Source organism: Perna viridis, chromosome 2 (assembly GCF_037379345.1).
Source record: "Perna viridis isolate PV_CMFRI_1.1 ecotype Kerala chromosome 2, ASM3737934v1, whole genome shotgun sequence".
Lineage (NCBI taxonomy): Eukaryota > Metazoa > Mollusca > Bivalvia > Mytilida > Mytilidae > Perna > Perna viridis.
Window position 1 is genome coordinate 70196702 of NC_142446.1, and position 22876 is coordinate 70219577.

The window sequence follows — 22876 nt, forward strand, 5'->3', positions numbered from 1 at the left end:
TATTAGATATAAATGTAGTGTTGTGTACTTCCTAAATTTGTTTTTGAAACAATCTTTTTTTTCTACGGAAAACGCGAATTTTTGGGGAAATATCCCCAATTCGGAGACCGTCGATGGTCCGTGTGTTATAATACGCTTTCTCGCAGGCTCAATCGACGTACTGTCCGGATCATATGTACATGCGTTACACGAGTATTGTACGTTCATTATTTTGCTTAATTAAACGACATCCACCATTTTTCAGAGATGCCAAACTGTCCAGACACGGAAAGACGTAGAACATGTCGAAATGATGTTTGTTTGTTGGGTTTAACGTCCGAGCAGCAATATTTCAGCTATATTCAGACGATGTGGAAATGAACCTTCTCCTTCTATTTGTAAACATCTGCGCCTTAAGTCTGGATCCCTCACCATTTTACGTCTCCTGACGTTTTCTATTTGATAAACAAAACTTTGTACAGTTGTTAAGCACAAAAATGAGCTAAATAAAAAAAAATGTTTTCGAGTTAGTAAGCGGCCACCTTGATAACCTACTTGAAAGCATTATTGGGCGTAATTCTTTGTTAACTAACTGGAAATTTGGCAGAATAATAGGACAAAATGCTAGAAAGCCCCCTTTCGACTTTTCTCGCAGTTCAACCAATAAAAAATTACGAACGAACAGGTCCAAGTTTGGAGGTTGATCACATATTTGTATGTACGTATAAAAGGGTTGCTGTGGAGTACATATGTGCGTCTGAAAAAAACTCACACGGTACATTGAAAGTAACCGATATCAAGGAACAAACTAAGTTATAATAATAATAAAAAAAGTAAACACTCTCAAACTAGACCAAGAAGGCCCCTTATAACGTGAACATAAGCAGAATTCTTGATAAAGTAATGAATCAAGGTTACTCTTTTGCTGACCATTTAACTTCCGGGGGAGCTTGTTTTTTTTTCTTTGGTTATTAAAAATATTTCGATCCTGACTTTGGAAAAAAGATAATTTGGTAAGGAAAAGTTAAAAAGTAAGTTATGTGAATAAAAAAAGAAATAAAATAATTCGTTTACATGCATTAGAAAAGTACATATTTTTGCGCGCAAAAAAGCCAAACAATTATGACTGAAATGAAAAGCAAGTCCCCTTGAAAGGTTAATGGTCAACTATTAAATCACTAAAGCAATTTGAACTAAACTATACACCATTGATGTATGATAGATGGTCGTAGATCTTTTACAACGATTACTCATTTTGTTTGGACTCTTCAAATCAGTACCGTGTCCACACTTTGCTCAATCGACCGTGATTTCGCAGGCATCCTCTAGTGATAATGATAGGCACTAAAACATATGAGAACTTTAAACATTTATAAACGCATACTTTCAATAATTAGAAATGTCCAGTAAGATTAGATTTTAACGCCTGAGAAAATTTCTTTTCTGATTAAAATAAATGAAAATTGTATGTAATCTGCGCTATCATGCTATTTAATCAATATAAAATGAATTAAAATTATAAGCACTAAGACTAGTTTGTGCCATTTATAAACACGTACTTTCGTTAATTCAAAAAAATGTGCAATTACAACAAAATTTCTGCCATGAATAGGGAAAATCTATTGATAACCTCTCTAATTAAAAATCTAGCCATTAATTCCTAATGACCAAAATCCATCTAAATTCAGCTTACATACATAAATTACCCAGCCAAATGATTTAAAACTTCGTACCTTTTTGTCTAAGTTCATTTATAAAGGCAAAAATAAATACCCTACAGATGTGTATTGAATTTAATAATAATACCTTTTAAACAAGATTACAAAGTTATCGAAGCTTGTTATAGATTTGAACGACACTGGAATGGAAATATTGATACTTTAAAGTTGATAATACACCTATGTGCAGTGAAATATCACGGTAAGATTGATTTATACTTATAAAAACCCTAAATGTAATACTCAGATTTTTCACCATCAACAGCGTCCTTTTTTTGTCATAACTTTCTCTTTTTTTAATTTGTAATTCCATGGTTTAATTAACTTCTTTTATTACTTTCATTCATCCTTCAGTTTGCTCTACGATCACGTTGTTTAATCCGATATTCATCTGCCACCGACCAAAAGGAAGTCGCCATTAATTTTGGTAATTATCGGGGAAACTATAATCAGACAAGTTTAAATCATGTTTTACAGTATGATCTGAGAACAAAATCTCATTAGTTTGTCTGTCATTTTCAGATGACCGAATGGTTTAAAGATGGCAATGAAATGGTGTTTGAAAAATCACCAAACACAATCGGAGACGATCTTCCAAAACCAATACCAAGGAGTCGAAAAAATGCATCATTTTCAGTGACGGGTACCGGATGTCTTAGCAAACCTAACCCCGGTCTACCAAATTCTTACGCAAATATCATGGCGCCCATAATTACCGGAAGCGGACAGGAAGCTGACCTTTCCCTACAGCAACTCAGTCAAAATCTCAACGCAATTCGAGAGGAAGGGTTTAGCAAATTAAGTAGACTTGTTAGAGATTTGCACTCTGAAAAACATGTATATAAGCAAAGTGTAGACGAAATTGATAAAATGATTGATGAAAGGGTTCATCATATCAAAATGGAAATCGACGAAGCACACCGTCAAATGAAGGAAAAATTACAGAAGATGAAAGAGACAACTTCGAAAAAGATAAGTTGTGAGATTGAACTATGTAGAAAAAATGTACGTGCAATGAATGAATTAGTTCAGACTGGTCTGAAAGCATTCGACAATGAGCATAATGACTATCAGCTTCTCTTTCAGCTTAACTTGGAAATACTTGAAAAACTGAACTATATGAAGTCTTTAAAGAACTCATTGCAACTAACACCACCTACATATCGATGTGGGTCAATTGATCATTACGATGTCACAGAAATAATAGGGTTGATTGAAGGTGGAGAATTTGGTGATAAAAAGGCAAAAACAAACACAAGTGTTACAAAGTCTAATATCGAAGAAAAGGAACAAAATATAACCGTTAGAGAAACTGAAAGAACAAATGCTTTCAATAGAAGCAATAGGAGAACTACACATACTCGACCCTTGTCAAAGTATTACCGGCAGAATTCTGAATAAAATGTATCTTTTATAGCACATTTTTCATCTTTAATAACAAGTATATATATCATCATATTTGATATAAGGATGTCGTCATATTCTCCATTATCTGTTTTGTTAAACAAGTGAAACAAATACAAATAATTTAGTCACCCAAATCAAAATTCCAATGCTCAAGGACCCATAGAAGCACAACTTCTTGTCAAAGAATGTTTTCCTGTAGACTCTGTTTAGGCATGTGCTACATTTTGTATAGTACATTATAAGCATACATGTTTTTTTAGGTGACATATCTACCGGTTAGTTTTTTATCAGATATTAAGATATATAGAGATTCCTCATACTTTGTAAAAAACGATTCCAAATCATCTTCCAAATATATAGATGTTTTCAAAATGCTGGAATTTTTTATCGACAACATATTTGTATGGTGGATGCGTTTTTCAACAAAGGTCGGCATTTCAGTTGGAACAAATTGTGCTCCTCCACTCACCATTCCTTCATTCTAATGAGGCTGACTTTATAACTGATCTGAACCATACGAAGGAACATCGTTTAGCCAGATCCTTTGATCGCAGTTTCCGCTATATAGATAACGTATTATCGATGAACAATCATGGTATTATACATTGCGACCCCAACACAAAGCACTTGAGGTAAAGTATACTACAGACACTGTGAAGATAGCCTCATATCCTGATCTACACTCAGAGATCGATGGTAAAGGAAAACTATTGACCAAACCATAAAACAAACGCGGTGACTTTTCATTACGTATTCTCAACCTTCCTTTCATCTATGGCAACATCCCTTCATCACTTGCACAAGGAGTTTACATATCACACTCATACGTTATGACAGAGCTGGCCGTCACTTCGCGCTAGACTTCTTACAATTAGGCTTCTAGAACAGGTTTATGTGGCTGCAAGAGTGAAGTCATACAGAAGTTTTGTGGTCGTTATCATGAACTTTTGGACCGTTGCGGTGAATCCATCTGCACCATGAGAACCGATTTGTTCAACAATTAGTTTTCCTTTCATATTTCGTCTTCCCCGGACTTGACATTTCTTGAGCACCTCTATGGGTGTTTCTAGAAAAGCAGAGGATGCTTACCCTATCGTACCACCCGGCCCATTCTCCGTTTTAGTAGAATCCGAATTGCTTTTTACTTATGTTGCTTTGTATATACTATTTTGCTTATTTTATGTTCTTTGTTGTGTGTCTGTTTTTGCACGTCTGGTCTTTGCTCCTGGATTACATTCTTTTGATTTCCGCTAGTATCGTGGTTCCCTTGATTACTCTTAGGATTGACTTTAAGAAAAGTAAGCACCTAATGTAAACTTTAAGGACAGTGAAGTTGAATACCATTGTTGCCATCTAAGTTGCGAAAGGTCAGTCCTTCATACTTGATCACACATTTGCTGTAATGATAAATTTGCTTTTCTTGTATGATGAATGAAACAGGAAATAAAAAACGCTAACTACGTGAGTTCAAACATTACGATTACACTCGTCCATAGCTTAAAACATAAGCATCTTTTTGGTTTTACGTTATAAATAAGAAATCGAAACAATTATTTTTAAATAATAGAGTTTATTACAAAATAATATTATTATCTGTTTAATTCATAAATATTTGTACATAATCAACAATTTAAGTAGTGGGAACACAAATAATCAATTTGACACAAGAATCAAACACGAACATACTTCCACAGCGATCGCTAAGTTATATCTTAAATATCATTTCAATTGTCCAAAGAAGTTTTTTTCAACCGTTCTTTAGATTAATCCATCTCCGTAAAATAAATACGGAAACACAATGTGACAAAATGAATTGAACCAACCATGAAAAGCGTCTTGAAATTCACGTATTACAATAACGTCTTGCTAGGAGCAGACCTTTTGTATAGCTTTTTATGTCATTAGTACTTTAATTGACGTAATTCTTATCACGTAACACATCGATACATAAATTCATGATATTGTCATTCAGTTATTATTATGCTAAATGACAGGATTTCTATGTTGTTATGAATTATTTGAAATAACATGCAATAAAATCTGCAGAAATATCATGAACGGCACGAGAAGTGACAGCATTTAAAAGAAACAGATCTATTTCAAATAGCAATACCACTCAATATGTTTACTAAAATATATCAATCAATAGATAAAGATTATTTAATATGAAATTACGCAAAATACAAAACCAGTTTTAATAACAAAACAAAAAAAAATAATGGGAAAACAATTAAAACATACTGCCAAACACCTGAGCAATAATACAAACGTCATGAAACTGACATCTCACATTTTCTTAACCAAACAAACAATTATATCTAAGATAAAACAAGTAACCTAATACAACTTAATGATATGATATACCATTATCACAAATTTAGCACCTGGATCAAGCATGGCGATGAATATTCATAGCGTAATCAGATATTCAAATAAATTTAAATATTTAAGTTATGTCAATATCGGAATGATTCTATTGCACAATATCAAACCTATCAACAATGCATCAGAAGTAAACTGTAATTTCTGGCTTTTCCTTTGAAGGTTTCTGCCCAAGTCTACTTTCTAACACACTCTGTAAGGTAAAAAATAAAAGACAATGCAAAAAGTCTAAAATATCTGCATTTTTTAACTCAAGTATGGGTAATCTTTTGTTGTATGTAAGCACAGTAATACGTTTTTGATATTTTGCGCATGGCATTTATGTTGCAAAAACATCAGTATGAGCAATAAAGTTATCAGAGCTGACATTTTATGCATCCAAAATGTGCACCTCAGGTGCAAAATTGGAAAACGAACTAATAATTTTTTAAAAAAGGAACTAGGGATGACATAATACCTAATATCAGCTGTAACTTTCTAGAAAAGTTGTTTGACTAGCGGTTTTTATTCAACACCTGGCTTCATTATCATGTCACCATGCTCAAAACTAAGGGCATGTTGATGTTTGGAGAATTGCTTTTTACACGTAAATAATTAGAAAATTACACAATTTGGATCTCAAGTTTCACAAATTAAGCAATTATCACGCAAAGACAAGGTAATTCTATTCAAGTAGACGTGGTTTAAAAGTGCTTTAAATTGATATTTTTTAAGAAAATATTTAAATTTGTACTGATGCCCTGGCTCCAAAGAATGAGGAATACAACAGCAGCAAAAGAGAAAAAACAAATATATTTGTATATAGTACAATTCCTAAATAAAACAGAATATCAATGACAAAGATCAAGCCTTTAGCAACGATGCGTGAATTTTTCTCGATAAATATCCATTATATATTCGAGGATTTCATTACTACCTTTAAAAATCGGTCAATAAAAAGTCAAGATTTCGTAAAGCAACTCTACAATCATATAAAAAATATAAACAGGCATTAAATGTACACCAAACAAAATAACCGGTATTTTCATGTGACAAGAGTTACGGGGAAATAATTAAGTATTTTGTAAATCATTGTACGTATTGAACATATTTACCAATACATCATGCCCGTATTTAAAACCATTAAAATGCCTCAAGAAAGAACACTTACATCTGACATATACGATGGTATCCTGTTAACTGCCCCTATTTTCTCCGAACCATTTGTTAACGCCTGCTTTTTGAGATTTTTCATCAGACCCTTGTTACTGTCACCCGTACTATCACTTGCGTAGCTATTATCACTACTGTTGCACTCCTCATGACCCCCACCGAATGTTTTCATTCGCCCACTTGCTCTGAAATAATCGTCTCTTTCGAATGGAACAACTGCAGTGTCTATATGAATTTCTTCATCGCCAGCCTCTAAATCGATATCACCGTTTATATTTGGGTATCCATATCGAAAACGATGGTCCGATAACGGATTATCTTGTATCGTTGTTGATCCATCAATCTCAGAGGTCTCCTCTAAGTCTCCATTGAATTTCAGATCAAAATGGGAAGGTGCGGGAGACGGATCTCCTGGTCTGTACGTCAAACCTCGGGGGTTCATTCCTCTGTTGTGTTTAACTTTGTCTAACTGTTCAGCAGCATAGAGACGCCTTAAAATTGAATCATTATTTTTTAAATTATATTTGAATACTTTTGTAAATTTCAAAGTTACTAAAACTGTTTTTATCTATTTCTCTTACTTATTTTGCAGAAATGAAAATCCAAGGAAGTCTGTAAATTATATCATGCAAATAACATCAAAGTGAAGATTTAACAAAAAACAACCTTAATGATGTTTTTACTTTTACGTATTGTTTACATACACGTCTTCGTTTCGATTTATATTTCTTTGGAACAAAAAGTTGTGCATGATATCCACTGTATGTGCCTCCTGACTATGTACAATGATGGCAATAATACACCTAATACCTCATGTCGAGTTAAAACCTAAAACGTTTTACATACCTTCTGATTATATAAACAATCAACAAAATAACAACCAGAAACAGAACGGCTGCCACCACTCCTAGACCAATTGCCAAAATATCGTTGGTTTCTGTCATGACGGTTGCCTTGGCTACAGGTTTCGATGTAGCTGGGAAATTTACATTAACAATGGCGATACTCTCGCGAACCGGATTGCCATTATCTTTTACAGATATAGTAAGAACATATCTATCGTCTATGAGATCTTCCTCTCTACCAATAATCGTTACTTCTCCGTTGGAATCAACAGCAAATAAACTGGAAGAAGCACATTAGAAAACTTAAATACTTGGGAAGACAAAGCAATGTTGAGACAAGATTTTCTTATTTATACTTAAAACATGCATATTTTAAACGTCAAATTGCAATAACTTGGTGTATACTATACACTCTCTGACTAGAACCTTTTTTATTATAAGTTCCAAACGTTGCAGTATTTTAAAGGTGCCAGAGTGTCGTCCGCTTCGTATCAAAATTGTTTTTTTTTTTTCTGACGGACTTAAAACGTTTCATCTCCAAAAGTATTTACGAGCCTTGCACTTTTCAAGTACATGTATATGCAGTCAGTATTTCAATATTTCAATCGTTTGCCATATTTTAATGAAGATCGAATCAATGATTTTCATCACCTTATGAAAAAGTATAAGGATACACATGAATATAGGAAAAAATGTTTATTAAATTAATCTTATACTACTATACGCACAAGGCTCCTCCACACATTTATAAGTTTATATTGTAAAACGCATACATAAATATAAACACAGAATTCAACATAAACTTACCTTGTGAAACTCAAAAGCCGGAATGTAAATGAGGAATTCTCATCGTCATCAGACACCTTAATTAAAATTGCGGGAAATTTACAATTTATTTCTATGTAAAGTCATGAAAATAATTATTCAATTACATGTGAACGAATACTTCAGTTAATCATTTGTCGTTATTAGTCTAAATAGGCATACATTGTAAGGCCTAAATTTTATAGTCAATAACAGAACTATAGTCCTATAGAAATACATTGGTAAAACCTTAACATACTTAACGAAAGTTTGCATATACTCTGATAATGTCACGTTAACTGTTTCTCAGACAAGATATATTTTCAATCTTTAAAGGCTTAGAAACGGAGAGATGTAGCATAAAACAGAATAAAATTTAAAATTCTGTTGCAGCACCATTTGCTTGGCTTTTAAACAATGATCGATGTTTTGAAATGTGAAGAAATACAAATATAGCTAACGTAAAAGAATGTTTACATATTTATTACATATATATCTGTATTTCACAATATAACATGCAAATAACATTACACATGAAATTCATTTAAATCCTACTCAAAACTAATAAACTTGGCTGGTTTGAAAATCACGGGAATATCATTTCATAGAGTTTATGTCAGAATTGCGGAAAAATCGTAGTCAAAGATTATTTAAACTCAAATGCTTTTCAGCTAGTGTAGATAGTATGATACACTGCAGCGGCTGGAATGTTCTAGCACAGGGAAGGAAAATTGACAATGCAATGGAAAGAAAAGTCGTCGAGTTTTTGTTTTTTGTTTTGTTTTTTTTTAATTGTTTTAGAGTTTATCTTTTGCTGTATCTGTTTCTAGATGATCAAAATAAAGGCAGACCTCAGAGTTTTATTTACTTCGTTTATTTGATGAAGGAGAAATTATACAAAATCAAATAATATTTAGTTAAATACAAAATGTTATATCATCAATATCTCCGTTCAATGCCTTTGTCAATTTCAGCTTAATCAAATAATAAATAAACATACCTCAATAATGGTTAATGCAGCTCCCGTCACTCGCTCAGTTGTGACGGTTATTGACGGCGTTTTTATAACTGGGCTGTTGTCATTTACGTCTGTGACAGAGAAAGTCACTGTCGTATAGGCAGCCTAAAAACATGTGTCATATATATTGGCATGTTTGTATTTAACACAAATTTGTAATTACATCGAAGAAATGACCTTCATCTTCAGCTGCAACTATTGTATTTTTTCCTCATGAAGATGATCAGTGTTTGAATCCATTATTAGAGTAAATTACCTATGCACGCACAAACGATCTAATTTACCTTGAATATGAACTTAGACCTGAGTTTGGATTGTACTTACGTTTATTCCGTTTGTGACAGATACTGTTATTTGGTAACTCTTCTGTTGTTCGTAATCTAACGGCTTTTGAAGCATTAAATCCCCGCTAAAATGAAGTATTTTAAGTTATGGCTTATCTAAATGTGGTTTCATGCAACGAGATTTAAGAAAATTGCTTTTCAATTTTAAGGAAATCATAGTTCAAATTTTTAAACTAGGAAAATAATAGAATGTTGTATTTTTTTGTTTCTGCACAAGAAAGCAAGTGTGGTGGAGTTTTTTAATAAACATTCATTTCCCCAACTTACAAAGTCGTACTTTTTTATTCAATCATAAATATAAGGCGTTCTTAACATTGTCAAATTTTATGTGTATTTTTTGGCAACATAAAGTACCCAAATTAAAAATAATTAGCTAAACATTTTCCACTGAAACAGAATGTTACACTTTGTTGCAGCCAGTGACAATTCTTCTTATTAACAATCTATGAAAATGTATATTCTTACAAGTCATGATCCATGGTAAGTAATAAATTATTGATATATTGTAAATTACCTTGAATTAATTTGAAATTCGTCTTGACTTCCTACTATTTTGAAGGATAGAGATGCTCCCTGATAATAGAATACTTTATGATTAGTAGGTATTGGCGACAATCTTTCATTTTGTACATTAAGAACCAGTATGTAATTTATTAATTGATGAATCGGCTTTTCAAGACCTAGGTGATTATTTTATATTCTCAATACTTGATGTATATGGGGAAAAAGATGAATTGTGATTTAAATCGCTGTAATAGTGATGGATAATGATGCATAGACATTAGATCATGGCTTGACGGACGTAAACAATGTTACATAACTTTAATAAAAGACTGGATCGGTTTTTACTGCTGTTGAATCTTATCCAAACTTGTAGCAAATGATGTAACCATACAAAGCTACATGTTGAACTGAAGTAAGCGTAAATGGCGTAAACGGTTTGTCAGATAATGGGTATTACTTTACTTTTGATAAATATATTAAATTTGTTGGTCTGTAAAGTAAGTATGTATTGTTGCAATATCGCATGCCCACATTTCAGCGAAAGCTATAATGACTAAATCGAGAGTCAAAGTTTAAATCCATACCGTTACATGTCCCATGGGATGTAGTCTTTTCAAAACTGTGCCGACAGGTGCACTTTCTGAAACATAAACTTTGTATTGCTGGAATTGAAAATGGAGTGTGTCGTTCTGTTCTGGTGGTTTCACTGCTCCTGTGATGTTTATGGTCAATGTTGCAATACACCATCTAAATAAATTGTCCACTTGAACAGCCTAAATATAAACGCACATACTTAAATGTTATAAAATCAAAACAATGCATGCTCTACTTCCGGTAACTGAATGCACAATTTTGTAGCACAAGTCACATATATTTATTGTAAATATTTGTTGTTTGTTCGAGGATTCTATCAGCATAAAGACATGATAATGTTTTATGGAATAATATTTTTAGCGTGTTATAAGTAATTGTAGCTAATTCAGTATAGTAATAAATTGCTTTTCTATCGTAAAAAAATAAAATATCTTAAATCTTGAAATCTTCAAATAACAACAATAAATGAAAATTTTACGAGAAAAAATCTAAATGGCATTCGATAAAATAATAAAAGTTCAATGTTACAGACAAGACAATGCAAAAATGATGAAAATGGCAACTTCATTTCAAAGAAAACTCATAGCGTCAAACGACGTCTGATTTGTTAAACTGAGCATCAAAGCTTTATAATAGAATAAGACAGAACACACTTCACGACAGCCAGACACATTGCATTATTGAAGTAAATGGAAAAGATGAATTTATGTATCAATCAAGTAATAACGTACAAAATAGGTGTAAAATTCAATTACATATTTGTATAGAAGCACGTATCGTTTGATTAACGCGTCGGTCTGAGAACTCTGAAAAGTACAGCTGTCTTTTATAATTACAAAAATGTATCTTTGGATGGGAGAATATTTATTATCTAGATATAGAAACTTCTTAGACCAATAAAACTCAGCATTCAATAGAAGCCACAACTTTTATCACAATTCCCATTTCTTTAAAACTGCAGAGACATTTATTTGTCAAATAAAAGCTAGAAACATTTTCTTTAACGTTAAGCCCACACAATTTAGTTGAGAATTATTTGATTTTGAACAAATGTTTGTATTTTATAATGGTTTAATTAGAAATTATGTAATGTTTCAAATTTGGTTGAGTGATAGTGGTTATACTCACCAGGGTGATAGCGGATATACTTACCATGGTGATTTTGTATTTACGTTCACAAATGTTTACATTTAATGTGAGCGGTATATAAAAACGCCTTTTGATTTAGATCTAACTCAATTAAACAATACCGGTATGGCATACAAGTTTTCATGTATATAATATGCAAAACATAAATAAAATATATTAAAGAACTGAAATAAATTGGTTCCACTCTGCTACTAAAAGACTAAATTAACTATACCTTCACTATCATAACTCTTCTTGTGTCACTACCCAGCTGTGAGTTGACTGTGACAACTCCTGTATGGTTGTTAATGGTGAAAGTTCCTTTAGTATCTACACAAAAATGACAATACATATTCACGGAGGTTATAAAATACTCTATACTCTCTGAATACTCTACCAAATAAGAACCAACTTCAAAAATGAAATAAAAAACATGAAAATGACGATGTAGTTGGCAATTTGCGGTTTAAGGTCTTTATAACCAAAATACCTTGAGAGTTTTGAAAGTGATAATAGAACTTCACTCCCGTGAGGCCTAGGGTAGTTTTTGACCAACTACGCTAATGTGAACTTATCAAGAGAGTCATCTATCACTTGTACACATAATCCTACCTATTAATTCATATCGGATCGAAGCATTCAATGTGTCTTGATCATACGCCGTGACTGTCGACGGTTGAAGAGGGACTTCAGTGCCCTGAAATTAAAAGTTTTGATCGTGTAGATTTCTGTCATCCTCTAATATTGAGTAACTCAGGGGGGTACACCTGATGGGTAATAACAAAATTATCAAACTGATAAATCTTGGAAATAGACAAATGGAAAACTCAAAAGGAAAGTCCATGCAACACATAGCACAATCAGGAAAAAACCGGAAAGTTAGAAATCATCGTAATGTTCCTGACATGCAAGTTAGTACATGCATTTCTGACAGCAATGGTGGGTAAAACCAGGTTTTAAAATGTAAAACGCGCTAAACATCCCGCTTCCATTTGGTTCATTATTTCCGGTATATTGTAACACAAACGGGCGGCATAATATATTATAGATAATATATCTAAAAACGCGTACGATGTTAACTCGCAATGTTCTATCAAAAAGTTTAATTTAAAAAAGCCAGAAAGTTACGTTGCAATAATTTGCAGCTTTTGAATTTCAAAATGACTCATTGCAATAACTTTACACCTCAGATTTATTAAAAAAAACTTTGTCTAGTCCATGGTTATCCATTAAAGCTAAATAGTTCGATTTTTTTCTATCTGTAAAACAGCTCCAACATAATTACAAGGTAATACAAGTTCTATTATTCCACAAACCTATCAGTTGTAACCCAATTATAAATTCATAAACTGTCCTGATTAGTCAGATACCGTTTAAAAATTAAAGCGAAATGTCAAATTACCGGGAGTGAATTCGCACTGACAGTCCCATGATAGTGGTCATGTTGAAATGATGGGTTCAGATCATCAGCGTCTATAATGTTTATTTTCAGCCTGGCTGTCGAATTTAGACTCTGTCCTCGCTCCGGTTGGTCCTTTTAACAGAACAGAAATAACAATTATATACATTAAACAGTTATAAGAATAAGACAAAATTTATACAACAAATACTGAATGTAAACCTCGTAACAACGATATCTACAAATAATCAACAGAATTAAATAAAATTAAACAAAAGTTGAAAATACGAAGTAAAAACCGATTGAGCATTCCGAGTCTGCACATATGGAATTTATACAAAACAGCCCGTAGCCTCACTTACATAACCTTTTATGTAACCTTTAACATAAAGGAACGCGCATGTACGCACATCAAGTTAAACCAGAAAATAAAAGTAAAAACGTGACATTTTACAATTGACCAATGTAATAATTACAAAAGTATAATAAAAATTCTTTTCAATTTTGATATCTCTTTTATCCTCAAATATAACTCCGTTACATTCGTTTATGCGACATCTATATATGCAACTTGGTCCTTGGTTTTAAATTATTTGCCACTATCACGAAATAACCATATGGTTGAACGACATCTGTAATCCCAACAGTTAATACACTTACACGATTGTCGTATCAAGTTTTTAATTAGATTTTTTAGAGATTTTTAGTATTTTACTTCATTAATTTGTTTTTTCCCTCAATAAACAAATAGGAATTTCAGTTTCCCAGATATTCCTTGATAATCGAACTGCCTTCGCTCACAGGCATCACGATACCGCTTATTACCGGAAATACAATGTAACAGGTAAAAAAACATCCGTTAGATAATAAGCCATACTAGATAGACATAAAATACCAAAGGTATAAGGCCTAACCGGAAACATATGCCGCATGACAGATGTTATAGGTTTTACTATGAATGACTATTCCAAGTTATGCTTAGACATGGATTCAAGCATTTTACTCTGTTAGTAAAAGTTCAACGACGCATTTAACAATTTTAAATAAACATTTTTAAAATATTTTCAAAATATCTAAATCTGACCAGACCCAAAGAATAAATCATATCACAGTCAACTATGAAGCATGCATATACATTTACAAACTATCTGTAGAAAAATGATGACAAATGTCCATTTGTGCTGAAATATTTTTTTCAATTGATATACCCTCTGTAAATATACTGAGTCAGTTTATTATACAGACCTTTGCCATAACTTGGATTTCCATCTGTTGTATCTGTTCGAAATCAAGTTTTTTCTTCAATGTTATAATTGGATATAATGGATACTCATATTCAAAATATTCCTGAAATGCGAAACAAAAAGGTTTATGTACTTATAATTCGGCCGGGGGGGAGTAAACTTTGGTCGAGGTTGGGGTTGATTAAATGGCAGAATTAGAAATTTTAATTAACCGTTTTAAGTCAAGATATTCGTCGTGGTGGAAAAACAATAAAAAATAACAGTATACTAAATTAAAAAAATAGTTTCCTTTCCTCTTCTGTCTACCCCTAACTTGACATTTTATAGGCAACTTGGCGGGTGTTTCTAGAAAAGTTGATGACGCTTACCCTACCGGTACATCTGATCCATGCTCCCAGTTTTTAGTGGAGCTCATTTACTTTTGTTTCTTTGTACCTACTATGTTGGTTATTATTAATTCTTTGCTGTGTGTGTGTCTGTTTTCCCTGGATTGTTGTGTGTGTGTGTTTTCCCTGGATTGTTTGTGTGTGTGTGTGTTTTCCCTGGATTGTTGTGTGTGTGTGTGTCTGTTTTCCCTGGATTGTTTGATTCCCGCTGGAATCTTCGTTGTTTGATTACTCTTACAATCCCCTCCCACATCACATATTTAACCATAGTTAAAAGAAAAAACAATATACAAATTATAAATGATACTGAATTTAATGCTTGAAACATAAAAGGAAAAAAAACCCTGAGCTACATGTAAGAAGTATATTTCACACATCTCTCAACCCTAAACTACGCCTCTTAAAAACATAAGTACAGTAAAACTGGAGGAGGAGCTTCACAGATTTTTTAATTGGCATTTCGCAAAGCCACATGACAATCCAAAGTGGAGAGAAAGTTGTGATTTTATGTCTCGCTGAAGAGGACTAAGTAACTGAGCAAGTCTTGTAGTAGTACTTATACCAAGAAGAGAGGGCAAAGTAATATGATGTAAAATAGGAAATGATTATTATGAAGTTTGATCAAAATGAATTATTACGGAAGACATAGTTGTATAACCTTATGATACGTGAGTACAAGCCAACCCTAAAATTAGCCAATGACACAACTTTACCCTCGCTGAAAAACCGCATCCCGGAATGGGATATATAAATTCCACTGTCTGTTCACTACCACCATTTGAATTGAAATACAGGTTTTAGAAATTAGAAAACGTTGGTGTAATAGCTGTTTTTAGATATGCTGTCGACATCATCAATAATACTATTTTCAAATGTTTAAGATCCTGAATGCTTCTTATGTAGAATGGTACTTGCAGCTTCAGGCGAACAGACAATTGGGATTGTCTAGACAGATAATGAAGCAAAAACTTATTTCATTGTATAGTGTAACAACTCATTAGGATTCTTAAAATATTGTTTTAGAGATTTAATTAATATACGAACGCACCGAAAATTGCCCAGGTAATATACTGTAAGAAAAGATGTCGTTCCCCACTCCTTTCTTGTCGCCGTCTGTTGCACTTGCGTCTTTGAAAACAGTGGTTCCAATTGCACTATTCTAGAAAAGGAAGTCAATACATGCACATGTATGATTGATTTTGTTTGCAAAGTATCAAAATTGAAATGTTTCGGAAAAGCTCAAAACTGATTTCTATTTCTGTTAAATGCTAACTGTGTAAAAATCTTACTTCACTTTACTTTAATTTGTTATGACAAGTTGTACTTTTTATATATTCAATCGTTTACCTCACTAATATTGACTGTATAAACGGTTTTGGAGAATGTAGGCGCATGGTCGTTAACATCAACGAGGAGTACTCGAACAGTGACATCAACCTGTGTGATCGAAATTACAAATGATAAACATTTTGATAGGTCTTTAATGCAAGAGGAGATAGAGCTTTTAAATGCAACAGGAGACAAAGGTCTTTAATGCAAGAGGAGACAGAGGGAAGGACGTAAGTGTTGTCTAAAGGAAATATAAATTATTCAAAATTCAAGTGGCTCAGTCATATCGGACGGACATTTAACCATTCAACAATAAATCATTCAAAATCAGATACAGTTAAATTTTACATTTTTGGTAATGTCCCTATCCTCTCATACAAGTATCAAAAAATATTGAAAAAGCATATGTCATCACAGATGCGATCAATTTACAGACCGGAAAAAACAGTTGTAGAACGTATTCCAAGTTGTTGTTACTTTCATCCATCATACAAGTTAAAACTATGTTTTCCGTGCACATTTAAACCTCATTAAGAGCTGTCATTTCACAGCTGACTGACACGTACTCAATTACTTTTGGTACTTTTCTCCCTGTTTGAGGTGAAACACGTATTTCCCATTATAGTTTAATGTAAAACATGTAAGTTCTGGTAGTAAATGACATATTTTAACACTTCATCTCTTGAAATGAGACCAAAATTTGTATTAAGATTTTAACCACTAAATATGAACAGAATGTAATAAAACAAATGTATTCTGTTGACTTAACTACATTTATTTCCACACTATTTGATACCATGGAATAACGCGTTCTGTTGATAAATTTGATATAACATAAACTATTGAAACGACAGTTTCTCAAGTGATCAAATAACAGTTTTATTTGACCATCCTCTAATCATGTGTAGTAAAACGTCCTATAACATCAGGAATTGACCATACAATAAGTTTTATTATAAAAGCATTTTATTGAACTTTCATTCGGTATGATGTGGTCAAGTGAACCGAAATGACCAAAATAGTTTGTACAATTTTTCCAAGGTATGATATGGTACATGTACGTATCTATAAATGTATACAAGTAACACGTATACACATATACCAAGCTTTCTGTCACAGTATACACACATATACCAAGCTTCCTGACACAGTATACACATATATACCAAGCTTTCTGTCACAGTATACATACATACATACATAAATATATATATGTATACCAAGCTTTCTGTTACAGTATACACATATATACCAAGCTTCCTGTCACAGAGCCTTTTATCACGATTTTAAGATATATAAATATGCACAATAATGATTAAAAAATGTAATTATGAAAATATTTCATCCATCAAGTGCAATACTTATAAATAAATTACCGACAAACTTTTAAATTTTGTGTTGTTTAATTTTCAATCATAATGCCATATTTTTTAAGAATTCACGATAATTTCATAACATCGTTGACCTACCGTAGATGATGGCTGATTCTTCGGTGTACACGGCACATTCATTGTCAGGAAACCGGATCCTTGATCTGTATCTAACTGTCTCTGTAATGTTATATTCCTGGATGGTAATTCTAATCTTAAGTATTCATGGGTAGGAGAGTGTAGGATAATTTCATCATCCGTCCCCGTGGTATCCAGGATTCCGATGACAGAGCCTAAAAAGGAAAGGAATTATATAGCGTAATTGTTTCGTATCAGTGGTGTCTTGAGGGAAAGAATAAAGCTTAGAACAATCGTGGCTTAACATTAGTCAGGCATCAAAAAGGAAATAAAGAGAGGCAGTTTCAATTGAGGTAATTAAGGTAAATAGAACAGTCAAAATCCTTCATCTGGTTACGAGTTTAAGGTGCCAGTTTTATTCCGGAAATCGTTTGTTTTTTTTTCTCAGATTGTGAGAACAGCTCTAGCAGCACACTGTCTCTAAAATAAAGAAGGAAGAATAGCTGTGTACAACTGCAACTAAAGCATATACACAAAACGATACAAAAGTACAATAAACTAAACTGTTCTAAACTCTTTGTGTGTACAACATTTGGGATTGAAATAAGGTAATCTATGATGGTTCTTAAACAACTGCAAATAGATTCGTAGGGTCTATATTTACACGTTCGTAATCTTTTTGACAAAACTGAGTAAAAAGTAAGCAATATGACACTGATCGAAGTTGGTTCTTCAATGATGTCGGCTAATGAAAGGTTAAAGTTCTTTGACTACCTTGGCAATACGTGATAGAATGTTTAACAAAAAGAGATAAATCAGGCATTGATCTGTATCAAGACAAAATTCTACTGAGAATTCTTTTTTTTTTGTAATGAAATCAAATCTTTCACTGACAGAAAAATTCATCAAAACGTTTAAAATCATTTTTTAGCCATGAAGAAGAGGGAACATTTCAAAAATTTGAAGATCAATCACTTTAAGAAAGGTTATAAAGCGTTCTCAATCTATCAAAATCATCACATTTTCTATCTTGAGATTTGGAACAAAACTCAGAATAACAATAACCACATTAGATGTATGTTGACAACTTAAGTCGATGAGAAGCTTGACGGTGATAAATAAAGTTGGTCTGATCCAAGCGTTTATCTGACTTTCGCGATGTATTAGGCAATTTGTCTTCACCAATGACAGACGAAGGTTAAAAACACGCAATATACAAACACAAAGCCGTAATGAAGACGGACCGTGGACAGTTACATAAAACAGCGGACTTTAATAATGGGTTTCTCTTTTCCAATTAGGAGAGCTGTTTTATCTGAAGTCTAGAACATTCCGTGTAACAAGTAAATTGTTTCGGGCTTACAAGTAGGAACGGTAAGATCTAATATCAGGAAGTTTGAGTGATATAGTAGCGTAGGCTTGAGCCAAAACAATTTAACCCCAACCTCATAACTTTCATATAAGAACACTTATTTCCTGTCGTTTACGCTGATAGAAGTTCTGGTCTTTTATACCACTCCAATTCCTTACCACAAGTCCCTTTTGTACTTAAAATATGGTACATGTACACACATGGCCATATTGTAGTGATGATTGGTAGAGTTCTTAATAAAAAAAGTACTGAATTAAGAATGAGACGTTTTAAAATTTAAAATGGTATGTGACATTTTGGTAATAGTGTTATCGACTTGTTGCACACGTAATTTCTGTATTTAAAATTTGCATATGATTTGCAATACGCCAAATAATCCAGCAGATCTTCGCCGTGTTCACCACCACAGCGTCATAGTTCTAGATTTACACGAGATAAAAAATATACCTCTTAAATATTATACAACAGTGTTCTTCGTGTTTTTCTTGCTTGTATGAAAACGGGTAGTTAACATGAAATGATCAGATATAGCCTTGAACATTACCAAGTTTCCGACTCAGGCACTGAGGCTAGTTACAAAACTATATAGGTCACATACATTAGCACGCCCCGATATTTATGAATATTCATTGCGAGCTGCTTATTTTGGTTCATAAACTGGTTCCCTGTCAGTATCATAAGGACCTAAAGACCGCTACAACGTACCTTTTTAAAACAAAAAGTGTTTAGCCGATGAAAGTCATTTGCAAGCAGAAGTTTCTTATTTATTGTGAAGAACACCTTGCAGAATGTTCTTGTATGAAACATATACATGCTTTGCGTATTTGATGTAGATAGTTGTCTGCGTAATGTATGTCGTACTGAAATGCGTAGCCCAGGTCAATGTTATGGCTCGATAGGAGTTCATGTCATTTGAACTTTAGGGAGATTTACTTACAGAGTAGATTACTTATATTTCATATATTTTACTTATAGAAATACTAAGTCTTATACAATTAATGTATGTATTTATTATTACAAGGCTTTGTATTCGACATTTATATTTGGTTGAATAAAGTTACGAACCCTAGATGTCTTGGTTTTGTTGTCAACCCTAAAAATCAGGACTGTTACAAAAGCATGTTTCTTGGAGTAGTACTCACCATCAGGCATATCTTCGGGTACGTTACTTGGAGCAGTACTTATCGACAGGTGTATCTTCAGGAATGTTTCTTGGAGCTGTACTCACTACCAGGCATATCTTCGGGAATGTTACCTGGAAGCGTACTTGCCGGAAGGTGAATCTTCGGGAATGTTACTTGGGTCAGTACTTACCGACAGACGTATCTCCGGGAATGTTACTTGGAACAGTACTTACCGACAGGAATATCCTCCGGAATGTTACTTAGAGCAGAACTTACCGACAGGAGTATCTTCGGGAATGTTGCGTATAAATGTCTCATAGCTGCCGAACGACACGGTGATGCAGGGGTCTACAAGAAAATATGACACAAGTTATTTGATGTCTAATAGTATTTACCAGTACGTACCAAGGCATTTACTGTACCGATACATGATTAATTGTACCGAAACGTTTGGCACAACAAATTGATTTATTGTAAAAGAACAGGCTTTCCATTTCCCAAACTTTTCAATAAGCCTATAGATACACCATTTTTTATGAGGAACATAATTTTATCAAACGTTTATCACAGTGACCAAGTTTCAGTGTTTATGACAATTGCGTCACTGTGAGTAGGAGTCACGGACAGATAGAATCAAGAAATTTTAACCCTGCAATTGTTATTGTTAAACAAATGAAGTTTAATGAAATAGGCGATTCAATTAGTGTGACGCTTTATCAATTTCATCTATTACAATAACCACGCGCCAATAAAATTCTTTTAGCATCGGAGAATGATGGTTTTGTTGTTTCTTTACATGTTTTAAATAGGAAGCTGACTCTGCGCTTACGGGAGTTTTTTCCTCAGAACAAAGGCAAACAAAATGAAAAGCAATGCAAAGTAAAAAGACGTTTTATGCTATGTATAATGCAATTACTTGGAATAACTGAGACTTATCAGTTTCTTTCGAGTTATAGTCAAAATCCAATAAATATATCTGCCATCAAGGCTGTGATAATAGATAGACCAGGCATATTGAAAAATGCATAATGAATATTATCACGTCTAAACATGGCATGATACCACATTCAGACGAGTTACAAGGCATAGATAATGTAATGACAGTTCTATGGTTTCCTTACATGCTAAAAATAATTGTCTCTTACTTATCGGAACCAACTTTATTTCTTTAGAGGCAAAACAAGTCATTCGCAATTATAATCCTATCGAGAAAAAATAGGTTTTCGCTTACTGCATGGAGCTCATCTGCTTCAATTCGGTGCCTTCAGGGTCAAAACAAGTCAATCGCAATTAAAAATGATATCGAGAGAAATTGTTCTGCGTTTTGCAAATAAAGATTTTTTAGAAGCTGGTTATTTAAGATAAAAAAAAAATATGCATTTAAAGTCAGCTGGATTCTTCTAGTTGAATACTTCCATTCATTTATACAATGATAACAACGGTTCAAACATGTAATTTCAATATTTCTTTCCTACCAATTTTATCAATTGTTACATGCTTAACTGATTTGACAGTGTTTTAGACAAATCTTAACTGAAAATTTAAGCTTGACTTATCTCAAAACAGGAATTCAATAAATTGAAACAACAATATCTCACGATAACGATTAATGAAGTTAATATTAAAGGATGCAAGTGTCAGGATACATTGGATGGGATCTAGATCCAGAACTCAGGAAACAAAGTATAACAATATAGTTCCTTGGACCCTTCCATGTGATCTGACCAAAGCTAAATGAATAATAAGTTCGATAACAACTGAATGATCTATATAAGTGATTTTGATATTATTGCGTGCTTCGCACCTGTTTACATAGCTAGATGTCTACCGCTATATCACGTGACTTAACTTATTATAAATACAATGTATCCCGCTGTATCACTTGCACTCTACACGTTGACGTACTCCCAAACAGAGTGGGGAAACGCTCTCGGACCCACGTGGGGTCTGGGAGTAGGCCAGAGCGTCAACACAGCAGCACAGCCGCTAGTAGAACATACTCTGAGTTCTTCGGTCAGGTATCCCGAAGGCTGGGCTTCGCTACCTTCTACCACTAACCGGCATTACTAACAGAATCCCCGTAAGGGGCGGTCGTGCGAGATCCGTAAGGATAGTCAAGACCGTAAAAACCCCCAATCATCATATATCACTTGACTTTACTTACTATAAATACATGAAATATGTATATAAATACAACAATGTCCATGATTAATGTAAGTAAGCTCATATAATATTTTATGCTCCATGTATAATTAGTTATACTTAAAAGCACGCCTTGATTTAAATGTAGACATTTCCGGTAAAAGACAACGGGCCTGGACCGCACAATTGTGGTAGAAATTGTCGGGTTAGTCAAAATTTAATTGAATTTCTTTTTATCAAGTTTCGGAAATATGTCAAGATATTAAGTACTTTATCAAGGTGGAATGAAGTCTAGCTTGAGTAGAAAAAAAATCCAGAAGTGAAAAGAAACTAAAAGAAAAACAGAATAAATGAATAAAGAAACATAAAATTATTGTAATGAATAAAATAGCACGACAAAAAAACAAAAACAAAAACAAAACAAAAAAGTTTAAACAAAACAAAACAACGAAAAATAGAAAGTTAAACAATATATATATATAAAAGAAGAAACGTAATGTAAAAGTCAAATTAAAAGTAACGTTTTATGAACCCAAAAACGTAAACAACTTAAGGCC

The 22876-nt window shown here is 33.1% G+C and overlaps 2 protein-coding genes across 8 annotated transcripts in view; one reads left to right on the top strand and one right to left on the bottom strand.

The window, feature by feature from the left end:
* Nucleotides 1-1784: 1784 nt before the first annotated feature.
* LOC148626732 (uncharacterized) lies at nt 1785-3111 on the top strand. The gene is made up of 2 exons (XM_088570995.1): nt 1785-1899; nt 2220-3111. Exon 2 carries the CDS (start codon nt 2220-2222, stop codon nt 3096-3098), a length of 879 nt encoding a protein of 292 aa, XP_088427121.1. The 5' UTR covers nt 1785-1899; the 3' UTR covers nt 3099-3111.
* Nucleotides 3112-4654: 1543 nt separating this feature from the next.
* LOC148626733 (cadherin-99C-like) overlaps nt 4655-22876 on the bottom strand; it is a 42741-nt gene continuing 24519 nt past the window's right edge. For all 7 annotated transcript variants that reach the window (XM_088571003.1, XM_088571000.1, XM_088571002.1 and 4 more), the window contains 16 exons: nt 20454-20525; nt 17703-17896; nt 16252-16341; nt 15953-16063; nt 14520-14621; nt 13278-13409; nt 12488-12572; nt 12111-12205; nt 10738-10926; nt 10164-10222; nt 9630-9714; nt 9288-9410; nt 8291-8346; nt 7485-7763; nt 6637-7129; nt 4655-5679 (listed from right to left, as the gene is read on the bottom strand). In XM_088571003.1, the coding sequence (XP_088427129.1) occupies nt 5611-5679; nt 6637-7129; nt 7485-7763; nt 8291-8346; nt 9288-9410; nt 9630-9714; nt 10164-10222; nt 10738-10926; nt 12111-12205; nt 12488-12572; nt 13278-13409; nt 14520-14621; nt 15953-16063; nt 16252-16341; nt 17703-17896; nt 20454-20525 (2234 nt within the window). In that variant the 3' untranslated portion in view covers nt 4655-5610. The remainder of the gene's footprint in view (nt 5680-6636; nt 7130-7484; nt 7764-8290; nt 8347-9287; nt 9411-9629; nt 9715-10163; nt 10223-10737; nt 10927-12110; nt 12206-12487; nt 12573-13277; nt 13410-14519; nt 14622-15952; nt 16064-16251; nt 16342-17702; nt 17897-20453; nt 20526-22876) is intronic.

What these genes read in the sequence shown, in the direction of transcription:
- LOC148626732 (XM_088570995.1), top strand. Translation starts at nt 2,220, where the DNA reads ATGACCGAATGGTTTAAAGATGGCAATGAAATGGTGTTTGAAAAATCA.